Raw genomic sequence first — 15,850 nt, forward strand, 5'->3', positions numbered from 1 at the left:
CAGCATCCTAAAAGTGACGCAGAAAAATCTCATAGATTTCAGTACGTTGTTATTACCAAGCTTTTTGCGAGGGAATGCCCCCTCTGCATACATTATACCTGACGCAGATATAATGTGGCGCAGAGTTTTAAAAAGTGACCCATGTACCTAGATGCGTCACTTTTTAAAAATAGCGTCAGGTATAATGCATGCAGAGGGGGTGTTCTCCCGCAAAAAGCTTGGTAATAATGACGCAGTGCGTCACTTTTAGGATGCTGTTGCGCCAAAATCTTGCGCCTGCTTCACAGCAAACCTTTCACATGGTGCTTTTTCCATGTGAAAGGACACATTACTGGAGTTGCGTCACTTTTGTGACGCACTCCAGCAATGCGTTACTTTTGTGTTTACAGATACGTCAGAAATACTGACATATCTGTAACTCCTTGCGAATTGATTAGTCATATATTAAATATGACATATCTGGAATGTCATAAGGAGTGCGTCCACAAAAGTGATGCATCGCTGTTTTCACGTAGCGATGCGTCACTTTTCAGAAATGAGGCCTCCAGTTTATTCACTGTGTCATAACTTTCTTTTCTAACACTCACCTTCTTTCATTCCTCCTACTTCACTTCCTTTCACCTCTCATACCTTTCTGTTCTTTCTTACTCATTCTCCTTTCAATTATCAATGCACTATATTTCACTTACTCTTCATTTTTTTAAGAATATAGCTCTTTGATGAGAATTGGAGGTAGTTCTGAAAAGAACTTTTGGTTTTCTTCTTTTAACTGAACAGGAACAAAAACAGGGAATGGAAACTGCTCAACAGGAGCAAAAAGAAAAGAAAAAAATTAGGGGTGGGAAGGGCAGCGATGGTTCTCCAATGCTCGAACCATGAGCAGGACACTTTGCTCCCCATAGGTGAGGAGTTGATTGCAGTATCTGCATCTGACGACCCCATGGTTAAATGCAGGTTGTATGTTTGCCACCTGCTCCTGCGATTGCTCTCTCCCAGAAGAAGTTGCTCCTCCTGTTGATGTAGAGGCCCCATCTCTGGGAACCTCTTGTGCCAGAGCCCTGACACTTTCCCGGGCAAAATTCTGGGGGTGCCTCCTCTCCACATGGCGAATCATGGTGAAGTTGCCAAAAGAATACTTTTTTGGGGGGTTACCCCGTGACAGGACCTGTTTGCAGATCCTGCACTCTACTTTTGGTGCATTCACCTTTTTCTGGTCTGCTGGAAACTTAAAAAATTTCCAGATGAAATGCTCTTTGACCTTCGGCTGAGGAGGCTCTTCATCAATGAAATCATTGGAGTCATCTTCACTGCTGGATGGTCTGGCAGCCATGATTATCCAAGAAATATGCAACAGCAAAAAAGGCAGGTCTTTCAGTCACAAAAGTGAAAGAAGAAGTGAAGGAAATGGGTGGGGATTTCATTCATTGTAAAAAAAAACTGTTAGCAACCAATGAAAAGTGTTATTTTAGGGTCACATGACCCGACGCGTTTACGCTGCGCGCTCCGGAGCACTTCCGGTGCGTTTACGCAGCGCGATCGTAGGCGCTTCCGGGGCGCAAACGTGGCGCGATCGTAGGCGCTTTTGCGTGCGTTTATGCGCCGCGAACGTAGGCGCTTCCGAGGGCACTTACGTTGCGCGCCGAAGTGACGTCATCAAACTTTTACAGAAATGCATAATCATTTTCCTTATTAAAAAAAACAAATTTTATTTGTATGGTACGAAATGTTTTGCATTATTATTAACTTTTCATTCATATTTTTTTTCACGAACGACAGTTGCGCTCTGGGTGCGCTTTCAGATGAGCTCACGGAAAAGCTTACCGGAGAGCTTAGCTGAAAGCTTCCCGGAGCGCGCACCCAGAGTGCAAAAGAAAAAAATTATATAAAAAAAAATGAATACTTTAAAAAAAACAGCAAATTGTAAAAATAAAAATAAGGTTAGAAACTCGATATACAAAGGAATTAGCATTTAAAAAACCTATGAAATTCACTGAAAAAACCATAGGTTTCACACCAGTTATAGTTAGGAATTAGCATTTAAAAAACCTATTAAATTCACTGAAATAACCATAGGTTTCACACCAGTTATAGTTAGCTGGAAATTTTACTGATATAAAACCATTGAAATTCCCACGTTATAGTTAGATGGACTCACTATAACTTGCGCGTGCAATGCACTGCTGATGATGTCTTATTAAGCCAGTTAACCAATCAATTTTTAAAAACCATCCATTTAGACACTTATTTAAACATTTATTCTTCCATCAACTTTTACATATACATATATAAAATATATTTATTTTTCAGAAAGACACACATTCACTGGATGGTGTCATCAGTGATGTCATGAGTGATGTCACTGACCATGTCATGAGTGATGTAATATGTGATGTCATCAGCAGTGCATTGCACGCGCAAGTTATAGTGAGTCCATCTAACTATAACGTGGGAATTTCAATGGTTTTATATCAGTAAAATTTCCAGCTAACTATAACTGGTGTGAAACCTATGGTTTTTTCAGTGAATATATACAGTTGCGCTCTGGGTGCGCTTTCAGATGAGCTCACGGAAAAGCTTACCGGAGAGCTTAGCTGAAAGCTTCCCGGAGCGCGCACCCAGAGTGCAAAAGAAAAAAATTATATAAAAAAAATGAATACTTTAAAAAAAACAGCAAATTGTAAAAAAAAAAAAAAGGTTAGAAACTCGATATACAAAGGAATTAGCATTTAAAAAACCTATGAAATTCACTGAAAAAACCATAGGTTTCACACCAGTTATAGTTAGGAATTAGCATTTAAAAAACCTATTAAATTCACTGAAATAACCATAGGTTTCACACCAGTTATAGTTAGCTGGAAATTTTACTGATATAAAACCATTGAAATTCCCACGTTATAGTTAGATGGACTCACTATAACTTGCGCGTGCAATGCACTGCTGATGATGTCTTATTAAGCCAGTTAACCAATCAATTTTTAAAAACCATCCATTTAGACACTTATTTAAACATTTATTCTTCCATCAACTTTTACATATACATATATAAAATATATTTATTTTTCAGAAAGACACACATTCACTGGATGGTGTCATCAGTGATGTCATGAGTGATGTCACTGACCATGTCATGAGTGATGTAATATGTGATGTCATCAGCAGTGCATTGCACGCGCAAGTTATAGTGAGTCCATCTAACTATAACGTGGGAATTTCAATGGTTTTATATCAGTAAAATTTCCAGCTAACTATAACTGGTGTGAAACCTATGGTTTTTTCAGTGAAGCCAGAGAGCGAGTCGGACAACGACACGAGAAGACAGCTGCGGTCGGGGTTTCGCAAGTATACCCCGGGGGAAGAAATGGAGGTGGTACAGCAAGACCGCAAGTCAACTTTGCGATCAAGTTCAGCGGCTGCCAGCGCTGGCGCGCCAACAGGAAGCGAGCCGAAAGACGCAAATGCCATAAATGCCGCATCAATAAGAGGAAAGCCCAGGAAACCACGATCCAGGTGGAGCAAGAATCGGGCACCTCAAGCACAGCAGTAAATGTCTCCCAAACTAACTCACAATCGGTAATTAATTTATCGAATACTGTGTTAACTTCAAAAGAAACTGCAATTTTGTCTTTGGGTTTGTCGTTCAGTCCCAGGGGCAATTTTGATTATGCTGCAACTAGAATTGACATGTTTAAATATACGCGCAAACTGAAACTACGGAAACATTTTGCAACACGATCTTTGGAAGGCCAGGATAATAACGATGGCACGCGAGGATCATTGTCAAACCCTACAGGAGACCTTGGGTCCAATGACCCTACCATTCTAGGGGCAGCATTAACACAGGAACTTTTTGAAATTCAGGAAGAGGAAAGAACAACTATAACGGAGACTCAAACTGCATTAGGAGGTGAACCACTTCCCAAAATATGTCAAACCCCCTTTATACCCAAATCTAAGTACTGTCCCTTAATGATCAAGGACAACATTGATATATTTCATGAGCGAGTGAACTCTCAACTGAAGGAGCTGCAGATTAAAACGTCACACTCTGCTAAGAGGTACAACTATAAAGATGGTGAATATCACAAATTGATCAAGAAATTAAAGGCAAACAAACAACTAGTCATAAGACAATCGGACAAGGGGGGCAATGTTGTCCTATGGCCGAGGAAAATGTATCTTGAGGAAGCTCACAGCCAGCTAAATGATAGAGACTGTTACAAGCGGATAACACTGCAGGATGCAAATGCAGCTAAGAATGATATATATCTGAGATTGTCTGCCTGGCGTAGTAAAGGACTGTTGACTATGGAGGAGTACAAGTTTTTAAAAAACGACCATCCAGTAACTCCGGTGATATATTTTATACCAAAGGTCCACAAAAATCAAGAGCAACCGCCTGGCAGACCTATAATTTCTGCATGTAACAGTCTTTTAGAAAATGTGAGCAGATACATTGACTTCTTTCTCCAAGAACATGTAAGAAATCTGCCCTCATTTGTCTTGGATACAACTGACCTGTTGAAGAAACTCATTGATTTCAGATGGAAATCCACCTACATGCTGGTGTCTATGGACGTTACTTCTCTTTACACCAGCATATTCCATCATGATGGACTAAGAGCCATTAAACACTTCCTAGGGAAGCGAGATGATTGTTTTAATGAACATTCTAAAATGGTGGTAGAAATGATATCAATGTGCTTGAACAACAACATGTTTTTGTTTGCTAAACAGTTATTTTTACAGACCAGAGGAGTAGCTATGGGGGCCTGCTTCTCTCCGAGTTACGCATGTCTGCACATGGGGTTCTGGGAGGAGCAGGTCCTAATGGTAGAACATTCTGAAATTATGAACACAAAGGTGAAACTCTGGTCTCGTTATATTGATGATTTGTTTTTTGTTTGGGAGGGGACTGAAGTAGAAGTGAGGAATTTTATTGATAAACTCAACATCAATAATCTTAATATTCATCTAACCAGTACTATCAGTTCCCAGTCTGTGGTATTTCTGGACGTTGAAATCTATGTTCAAGAAAACACACTCCAAACAAAGTTGTACCGCAAGCCTACGGCTGGTAACACACTGCTGCATGCCGACAGCCATCATCCTGCCCACCTGATTCGCAGCATCCCATATGGGGAGATGCTGCGGGTTAGACGCATTTGTAGTAGTGAAGATCAGTGCCATGCAGCACAAGCGCAATGTAGGGAGCGTTTTCTACAGCGTGGCTACAAACCTTCTATCTTGGATGCTGCCATGAGTAGAGCCAACAGGGCTAACAGGAAGGAACTCCTTGGTTTAGGAGGTGACAATCAGCCAACTGTCCCTGCCAAAACTAGTAACGATGATACCAGATTGATCATTGGTTACAGTAACCAGCATAGAGCAATTGGAAAGATAATCAGAAGCAATTGGTCTCTGATTTCTACCGATCCTGTGTTGGGACCCATTCTGCCCAAGCTTCCCAGCATCACATACAGAAAAGCCAAATCGATGAAAGATAGTTTGGTATCTAGTAGCCCAGAAGTTGTAACGAGCTCATGGTTAGACGACAGCAAGGGGTTCATACGGTGTTCTAGCTGCAAAGCTTGCAAACATGGTGTGAGTAAAACTGAGGTAGTTACACCTTTATCTCCCACACCTATTAAAATCCAGCAAAAACTTAGCTGCAGAACAGAATTCGCAGTCTATGTTTTAGAATGCCCTTGCGGGCTTCGGTATGTAGGCAGTACTCGACCTCAGGTACACAAGCGCATATTACAGCACCTTCGTGCAATTGTACATGCTGACCCTACATACCCAGTAGCCAGGCACTTTGAACTAGCGCATGATAAAGATGCATCAATGTTGCGCTACTTTGTTATAGATTGCATCCCCCCCCAAAGGAGAGGTGGTGACAGGGAGGCCCAACTGAGAAAACTTGAGACCCGTTATATTATCTCCCTTGATACCAAGTCACCCCAGGGTCTGAATATGGGTGAGGATTGCTATACCCATCTATAAAGTGCATACACCCAGCTTGTTGCAACTACAATTAGTCTAACCTGCAATAATTTTATATGTCCTGTTTAGCTTGTATCTAATATTGAATTGGAGTTGAAAGTGTGGTATGGCTATCAAGTAATAAGAACCTAGGACCTTCACACTGTTTGACCAATGATTTTAATCCACAAAATGATGAATTATCACTATCTTTTGCACAATTCACTTTATTGTAGCACTTTTCTCATCAAGTCATGTGATTGTTTATAATAACTGTGTTACACAATTGACTACTAGGCGGTTAATATGGTTTTATGTCACAGCCCACTTGGGCAGTATTCTGACACAAATTAGCCGAATATCTGACACTCTTAAAGATGAATTGTGTTTTTACACCACAGTAACTGCTAATGTATAATGGAAACAATTAATTCCTTGACAGATACATTATTAGTATGGCGACAGTTTTAAATTGTAAAATAACGATTTAAACTATTTATAGGCTTTTAAATACTTTTAAGCTTTTTGTATTATCAACAAGTTTATTTATCTATTTATGTATTTATCTAGCCATGCTATGCATTAGTACCTATACAATTCTGAGTGTTTGTCGATAATTACCTATGTGTAACCCAAGCATTTATGCAGTTATTTTACATCCGTATTTGTACTTTATTGAAAAGTAGAGTATTTCTTTACTTTCCATCACATGTGATGACTTGTATTGCACTTTAAAAGGGGTGGTCATCCCCCGTGACGTTTGTCATGTGATCAAGGCTATCTCTAGCCGAAACGCGTCATGGCGGATTGGTGCTGGGCTGAAATTTAAATAAATCTATTTGCACCACGTTTGGGTCTTGCCTGTTCCTGACTAGCGGTGTGGCTGATCGCGCTGCGCAGCGTTGGACTGGGAACTTCACGTACCTCATATATATATATATATATATATATCCAAAAAGAAATTTCCCATGTACAAGGAAACGATACGACAACACTCCAGAAGTTGCTGTGCTTAAGAATTTATTTGGCAGCAAAACAAACTACGCGTTTCACCAAACAGGCTTGATAACGTGATCAAGCCTGTTTGGTGAAACGCGTAGTTTGTTTTGCTGCCAAATAAATTCTTAAGCACAGCAACTTCTGGAGTGTTGTCGTATCGTTTCCTTGTACATGGGAAATTTCTTTTTGGATATTTGGGCCGCCGGGACCCTAACGACGACCCGCTCGTGAGCAGGTACTGGCCAGATACCGGAATTGTGGTTTGCAATATATATATATATATATATATATATATATATATATATATATATATATATATATATATATATATATATATATGTGTATAGCAGTAATGTGATTCAAACGAGATAGAAACAAAATATACAAATACGTAAACAACATTGCCTAAGAAGGAGACTGAACATCCGAAACCCCCCCCACTCAAACAGACCACCAAAATGCAATGAAGTGTCACAGCATGAAAGGTGCTAGGGTGCGACAAAAGGAGTGCAATCCAAAACAGGAGCGCCTCAAAAAGAGGACGCGAGAACCTCCTTACCAACCTTCCAACCACCCACACCAACCCCCAAAATAGGTTGAACAACCACCCTCAGCCACCCCGGGGAACCGCAACTTGGAGGGGAAAGATCAATGGGAAATGTGGGAATCATCCAGTGGGGGCATGGCATCGCACAGCGGTCGACCCTGTCCTATAAGGCAGGGTGGCCAAGCCAAAATATCTGCAGACTAAATAATACATCGTAACCTAGGAAAGGAAAGCTATTGAGTCTGGCAAACAAGCGTAACCGCAGTGGGCAAACAGTCAGATCGCCGTTAGGCACTTCAGAAACCAGTTAAGGAAATATCAAGAAGACATAAAGTGCACAATATATGAAGAAGAACAAGTAAGAGGGACTTATCAGTCATTTTCGCTGAGATTAGCTGCATCGGAGTCCTGAGAGTTAGCTGGGGTAGAACGCTGGATGCAGTCGATTTTCATGGCGAAGGCCAGGGCGCTCTTGGGATCTGGGAAGACCAGAGTTTTGGAGCCCTGTCTGACGCGCATCTTGGCCGGATATGCAAGGGAGTAGGAGATCTTATTTTTTTGTAATATGCATTTTGCAGGCAGGAACTCACAGTGAGCGGCCTGTACCGCCAGAGTGTAATCGGGGTAGAAAGACAGAGCGTTACCATGATGGCGAATTTCACCTTTCTCCCTAGTCGCCTGGAGAATTGCGTCACAATCCTGGAAATGTAGGATTTTTGCAATGATGTTACGAGCTGGCAGACCAGGGCAGGACATAGATCAAGGGAGCGGTGTGCTCTTTCCACAATGAATACCGGGGAGAGTATATCACCAAACAGTTCACAAACCAATTGCTCCACCTAGTCTTCCATCTGTGAGATGTTGGTGGACTCTGGCACGCCCGTAATTCAGAGGTTACTCCTGCAGGAGCAGGCCTCTTTCATGGAGCTTACGAGATTGAGGATTTTGTCCATTTGAAGGCGTTTTTGGCGATCTTGAATGGCGGCATCCTTTGTGTCCGAGACTCTGGACTCGACATGTAGCAGACGGTTGTCGTGGAAGTCCACACGGGACTTGACCACGTCTAGGCGGGAAGATAGCTGATCTAGTTGGGTGGCAATCCCAGAAACCGCGGACTTCATCTCCAGTATGATGGCCTTGAGGTCATCTTCACGTGATGCGGCCATCTCCGTTGGGACAGGCTGGTCGCCTCCGTCAGCACCAGCGCCCTACTGATGTCTCTGCTGATGCTGGTCAAATGTAAGCCTGGGCTGCTTGGAGTGGGGCCCGGATGGGTGATATGAAGGGACGGGAATCAAAGTGGAAGAGGAGACCACAAGTATTCTGTCTGGAGGCATCCTCAGGCAGACCCATGACCAACAGCAGCAGGTGAAAAAGGGGGTTGTATCACCATGCTGGCAGGAAGAAACCTGAGAATGGGGCAGCAACAGAGTCTTTCAACCCCACATTGGCGATCTGGAAGGGGATTTTGACTGGGGGGACCCCACCAGAGGCCAGCCCCAACAGGCATGGGCCTGATCAGTGGGAGCATTAGAGATAGTGGGGAGCAGGACCTCGTGGGTGGCGCGCACTCCCCCAGCCTTGCAGCGGTGCCTCTAACAATCTCAGCACCCACTCCGGTGTAGCTAGAAGACCACAACGGAACATCGTAGGCTGGTGGGTTCCGGGCAGAAAAACCAGGCAGGCAGAGGAAGTGGATTCCACAGGCTGCAGCTGGTAATGGCTCGAGGAGGATGCCAGACAAAGCAGGACGTGTATCACGGGGCCTCCTGACACAGAGCAGGTATCATCGGGAGCACTCCACAGCAGAAGGGGTGGCGACAGATGACTGTCTGGCACGGCGGCTGCAGGAGAGAGGCACCGGGATGCAAGAGAAACACAGCAGAAGCGGTGGAAGCCAACAAAAGGGGGCCCTGGAAGGCCCTGGGAGTTGCAGAAGAGCTTGGGGGCCCCAGCAGAAGGATAAGGCAGGTGCTGACTGAGCTCAGATCAGCCCAGCCTCAAATGGTAGGGCCCACTAGTAGTCCACTGGACCAGCAGGCGGGCAGATCAGGAGCAGGGTGTCCTCACACGCTGCAGCCGTGGAGCGGCACATCAAGAAACAGGGAGTTCGCCTGAGGATAGGGAGCAGGCCGCAGCGGCGATTCGTGGGGGCACACCACCCGCTTCAACCGGCCCGATGGTAATTGGCCACCATAGCAGGTGCCTAAGTGCCAGGGGAAGCGCCCACCCATGAGTAGGCCTGGCCGGGTGGTGCAAAACGCGCCCCCACGATCCCGCCATAAAGAGCCCCCTCCAGCCGCACGACTCACCGGCAAGACACCAGAGGTGCAGGGTGGGGCAACAGCCTCCAGGCGGCTCCAGTAAAGCGACAGCCAACTGAACCAGGCGGAGCAGGTAGGGCCCAGGCCTGGAGCACACGTAGCTCCAAATCAGGAACCACAGCTCGCAGAGCCAGGGGAGACGCTTCAGTATGTGCCCCAGAAGGAGGGGATATGCGATGGTGAAGTTCCGGACGTCGATGGGCGGTAAATCTGCAGGATATTGACGGATTAAAGGCTTGGCCAGCAGAGCCCACTCAAGGTGCGGCCATCTTGTAGCCAGCTAAGTCATGCCCCGAGGTCAGAGCATTTGCACTGTGACTTCAGCTACCCCTGGAATTCAATCAACGTCAAGGAAGTACCAAAGTCACAAGTCTCCTGTAATAGGGAAATTTGACACAAGGTTTTACACAGAAACAGCAGCTCCCATGCTGCGGCTTACCTTGTTACAAAGCCACCAGAATGTGTATAAACAATTGGTTAAAAATCAAAGTAGCTATCACAATACTGTAACATATTATATTTTCTCACAATGGCAAATGATGTTAACCTTTGGTTGTAGGTTCGACCTACTCCTTGGTGCAGTGTGTGCAGTTAATACCAGTCCACCGCGCACTCCCTACCTGAGGCTGCCCATCACTCCACAGGATGGCACCAGCACTGACAAGGATTTCTTTGCCTTCTGGTGCATTTGGGTCAATCTTTCCCACTTTGACCACACGGAATTCCTCATCTTGGGATATCTGTACATTCAGGATGTCGTAGGTGGCGGGGGCATCTCCGTTTGCATCGAAGGATATTTCTTCCCCGATGCGAGTCTTAAAGCGAAGGTTTTTCAGGTACTGAAGGATCTGAAAGACAGAACATTATTCATGTTCCCCTCACTTATTTATTTACTCATACCTGTTTTCTGGGCTTATTATGCATTTGAATAGTGCCTTGAAGTTTGTTTTTCCAGTACATGTTGAGCTGTAGATATATAATATACAAACAAGCAGAGGCTTATAAATGTGCACAATTTGAAGAGAAAGGTCTCATGTCCTGTTGTCTCACATGTGCATGTCCTGCTCCATGTTCCTCCCTCCTGCTACACAAGCACCAAGGAAACATGAGGTTATAATATTAGCCCCACATCTTGAAACTCTTCATCTTAGTACCAACATCCGAGGTCATTCCGCCTCACACAGGGACCGCTCACTCAAGCTTGTGAAGACAAGTAAAAGCAAGAGCAGAAGCACATAATAGTCCCTCCCAAACAACTTCCTGTTTCCTGAATACACAATCCTGCGCACTCAAAATTAATCACAACAACAATGTTTTAAGTAGATTCAAATTAGCCAGGCTGGCTGTTTATAAATTATCCTATCTGCTGATCTAATAAAAGGAGAGATACAAGAACCTCCAAAAGATAACGACGCTGGACAAGACTTTCTTTTTATGCTAATTTGAATTTACTTAAAACATTGTTGTCGTGATTCATTTTGAGTGCGCAGGATTGTGTATTCATGTTGTAAGAGTGTAATTTGTTGCACTTCTATTGAGGGGTTTGTAAGGGTCTCCTCTCCCTGCCTGCACCATTACTATCAAGCAATACATACTCAACTTTACTCTGCGAGAGCGCCTATTGAACCCGTATACTTGAAACCCTCCCTTCTGCTCCAACTTCCTGTTTCCTGTTCCTGTCTGGAAGGGTTAGATACTCACTGTCATGAAGGAGGCTGACATCACAGTCAGGCCGAGATCTCTGTAGACAGTCAGCTCCTCCTATCCCCGCCTCGGTCTCTTAGCTGGGTCGCATGTTTTATTTAAGGAGAGGATTGGACTCCTAAGTTGGTTCACAGCTGAGGCAGGCACACACTAGGTGGCTTTAGCTGGAGTCTACTCTCATTTCACAAGGCAACACATAAACAGGAAATTGCTGCCTCTAGTGTTACTTGTGATCCACAATGGAGCCAGTCCCCAGTCCCTCGAGGTGGAGGAGCCGGTCCTTTCGACTGTCATCCGGTGCGCCTTACACTCCATCACAGTTTTTGTCAGGCGTTACTTTTGATTCAGTTTGGTTATCAGCCGCAGCATTCGTGCTTCCATTGTGGCTGGATATCTTCTGCGGTTGAATCTTGACCAATCTCAACAGTTGTTCCCTCTCCTGGTGACAAGCTGCTTTCATCTCAGTTCAATGATTTAGTGAGAACTAGAGAAACAATCCTACACACTTTCAGATAATTTACTCCCAAGAAGTCCTTTATCCCAAAAAAGTTGTCTCTGGGTTTCAGGACAACATCTCTTTTGAGGCCGGGCTTGAGGCCGGGGAGCTGCAGCAGGAGACACAACCTGATCACAGCAGTAGCCTCAGTCTCAGCAAGAGAAGCAATGACTATCAATACACAACTGGTCCTCTGACCAGCCTAAGCCGCTCTGTCTTTGCTTGCTCTCTATTTCTCCCTTCTCCTCATCCCAGCCTATCTCCTTCTGCCATTTGCAACTTTCTTCCACTTTCCACTTTGTCTCTTTGTGTCTGTTTTTCCACTCCCCACTATTTCTCTCTCTGCCCAGTTTTCATCTTTCCACTCTCTCGATTTGGACCTCTTTGTGTCCATTTTTCCACTCTCCACTCTCTCTCAGTGTGCTGGGTTTTCCACTTGCCATTGCCTGGATACCCCTTGGTTGCTGAGCACGCTATATATCTGTTCGGAAAGACACAAATCACTGGCCTCAGACAAATAGGTCTCAGACATTGTCATCAATGGATATCTGACAGAATTTCAGATGCCTCCACAAGAACTTCATTTTCAGCAAAGCCCTCGGCGAAAAGATGCAATCAAGAAACAAGCCATGATTAAATGGATATAAGCCCTTCTTCAGAAGGGAGCAGTAAACTCTGGACTTAAAGGAAGCACATTTCCATGCGGCAATACATCAAGACTGTCAGAGGTTCCTTTGTTTCACACTCAGAAACAGTAATTTTCAATTTACAGTCCAGGCATTGGGCCTCTCATCATATCATTGGGTCTTTAGCTGGCCCATCTCCATATTCTGGGTGTTCAATTATGCCCATACCTCTAAGATGAGCTTAGGCAGAAGTTCAAGCAAAGCTGGTGTGTGCATTCTAGATTCCCTGGGCATCATCTTCAACAAGGATAAATCCGAGGGCCTTCTGGCATGCCATAGAAACTGCCCAGGGCCTCTCTTCGATAGAGACAAGGTGTCTGTTGTTGCGCTGTACAATTTGCACATCCAGTAACTGTTGAACATATTAATGCAGTAGGATATAGGACAGCTTTTTATGTGTTTAAGATTATAAAACTATATGTTCCCACTGCTTTATAAGCCTTGCTTTATCATTTGCCAATCTTTATTTAATTTTTTTTTCACTGGAGGAGGATCCAGCCTGTACCCCACGTTTGGCCATTAAGCTTGCCCGCGTTGATCACTTCATAAAGTCATGCCAAACTTTTAGGCCCATCACTTTCAAATGTCACCAGTCACCACTGCAAGATGAGAGCTTTCCTTCCAGAGACAAGATGATTTATCTTTGAAGCTCAGTTACTGCAGTTAATTTAGTAAGAGTTAGCTTTAGCTCGACAGTGGCTGAGGGTGTAGTGTCATATGTCAGCGTGTGCATATGTGGTTTGGTGGTGACACCATCACCAGAAAAATTCAGTTCTTCATGTTCTAGTATCCTCTGTTTGGGGATTATCATGCCCAGAATCCAGCCTTTCAGACCATGATGCAAGAGCTTCAATGATGGTTTCTCCTCGAGAATCTCTAGAAAGGAGCACCCATGTCAAAACCCTTTTCCAAGATACTTAGGACAGAAGCAAGTTAGTGGGGTTGGGGAGCTAGGTTACATGATACGAATGCTCAGGGTAGTAGGTCAATTGGAGTGAGTTAAAGTCAAAGATCCTAAAAATGGTCAGACTTGGCAAAAAAAAGTGGCAGAGTGCTTCATATCTTTGGAAATTCACTCAAGGAAACCCCTGCAGGTTTGAGAACAGACAATCACGGCATGAAAGTCGTACAGGAGCAAGCAAGGGGGTAGAAATTTAGCCAACAAGATATTCTCATGGGCAGTGGTGAATCTTCTCTCTCTGCAGCTGATGCATATTCCAGGTAAGAACAATCTACAGGCAGACAGTCTCAGCCAGAAATTACCCTCATCTATAGATTTCCAACTCAGTTGAGAGGCTTTTCAGTATGTGATAAATCCTTTCAGCTGTCCTACCATAGATGTTTTAGTATCACAAACAAACTATTTTTCTTCACTTTTGCTCAGAGAAAACCTACAAAAAACCTTGGAGGAGGGATGCCATGATGGTCCCTTTGCCCCAAGAACTTCTTCAATCAGTCCCTCCAATGCATGTTTGCAGAATCCACTTCTGAGGATTCGATGGAAGAAGAACGTAGTGGTCCTCATAGCTCCTTTCTGACCAAGGGGACAATAGTTTTCTCACTTGTCTCAGTTTGTAATGCTTTGCATCTTCTTCGCCATCCCAGGTTCCTGAAGCTTCCCAGATCTAACTTCCAATGTGTTCAGTTGTGACTGATGGCCTGGAGGTTGAGAGGGTTGTGTCACAACACCTAGGTTGTTCAAGGGAGGTGGCCAAGCTGACTGTAGCATTTCCCTGTTTTAAGCACCAGTGTCAAGAAAGAGTACACACAAAAGCAATCTCTTCGGAACCCACAGATTGTAAAAGGTCCATGAATTCCATACAATGGTGCAGGAAGTGCTTAATTAAAATGGTTCAAGAATTGTAGCTCTATGAGCAGCATAATAGTACAACAAGGCTCCTTATTGCATGGATAGATCACTAAGTCCATATATATATATATATATATATATATATATATATATATATATATATATATATATATATATATATATATATATATATATATATATATATATATATATATATATATATATATATATATATATATATATATATATTACCTACTGGCGGTCGCCAGTAGGTATATATAGTTAGGATTTTTTCTCTATGGGATTTTTGAAAATTCTATGTCTGATAAGTTTGGCGTTTGTGGACGGAATTGGCTGAAATTTTCAGGAAAATGGAACATTTTGTTTCTGAACAGCCCCTGACAATTTGGGGGGGTTTCATCAAGGGGGGGCCGAGAAAAAAGGGGGGTCCCAAAACGCGTTTTTCCCATGTTAATTTCCGTAGGGCGGTTGGCCTCACTTTTAGCTCGAACGGCTGAATGGATTTGCACGAAACTTGGCAAAATTGTAGGGACTGTTAGCCCGATGTGCCTTTGCTAGGTCTCAATATATGTGCTCCAGTGGATTTTGAGTAATTTAGGTTCAAAAAAAGATATATATCTGGGCGGAGCCTAACCACACATCTGATCTGATTGGCTGTCAGCACTTCATCCAAGAAGTGTTGGCAGCCATCTTGGGACCAATATACATGATAGCACCTCATTTAAAAGCATTGTAGTTAATAGAGGGTTTTAGGACTTTAGTTACATTATAAATCATTTGTTGATGGTACCATACTCGTTTTAGGAATTGTGGTGGGTTCTAAGGTGATTTTACCATGTGAAAAAACCTTCTGCTGTGATATCATGAATATTGTTTGAAAGAAAACTAATATCTCATGATTTTCCCACAGTGGTTTGGAAGGGGATCTATAAGCTAAACTGAAAGCATATTTTCTGTAAATTCACATTATCTTTCTCAGTCATGTGAAAATGAAGTCTGACATTCTCAGTAAAACATGTACATCCAACAAGGACAGAGACTGTCAGTTGATTCCTTTGTGTTCTACTGCAGCCTCCTAGAGTGTTCTAAAGAACAACTAGAGCGCTAACAGTCCTACTTATTACAAAGGTATGGCACACCTGAAGCCATCTTTATTGGAATAAAGTGGTAACTCTTAAAACATTTAATTTAAAAAGAAACAACATGAGGGGGTATATTTTGCCATAGAAAGTATGATTAGTGCTGCAGAATGAAAAATTAGGGCACATTTTGAGTGACTTC

The 15,850-nt window shown here is 43.4% G+C and overlaps 1 protein-coding gene across 1 annotated transcript in view; it reads right to left on the reverse strand.

Annotated features, from left to right (window-relative positions):
• The window catches only part of LOC147693345 (extracellular calcium-sensing receptor-like), a 112,244-nt gene that overhangs the window by 87,945 nt on the left and 8,449 nt on the right, over positions 1-15,850 (reverse strand). The window contains exon 2 of the mRNA XM_086935944.1: positions 10,490-10,700. Within this exon, the coding sequence (XP_086792070.1) occupies positions 10,490-10,700 (211 nt within the window). The remainder of the gene's footprint in view (positions 1-10,489; positions 10,701-15,850) is intronic.

The sequence above is a fragment of the Lissotriton vulgaris genome, chromosome 8, assembly GCF_964263255.1.
Source record: "Lissotriton vulgaris chromosome 8, aLisVul1.2, whole genome shotgun sequence".
NCBI classification, from domain to species: Eukaryota; Metazoa; Chordata; class Amphibia; order Caudata; family Salamandridae; genus Lissotriton; species Lissotriton vulgaris.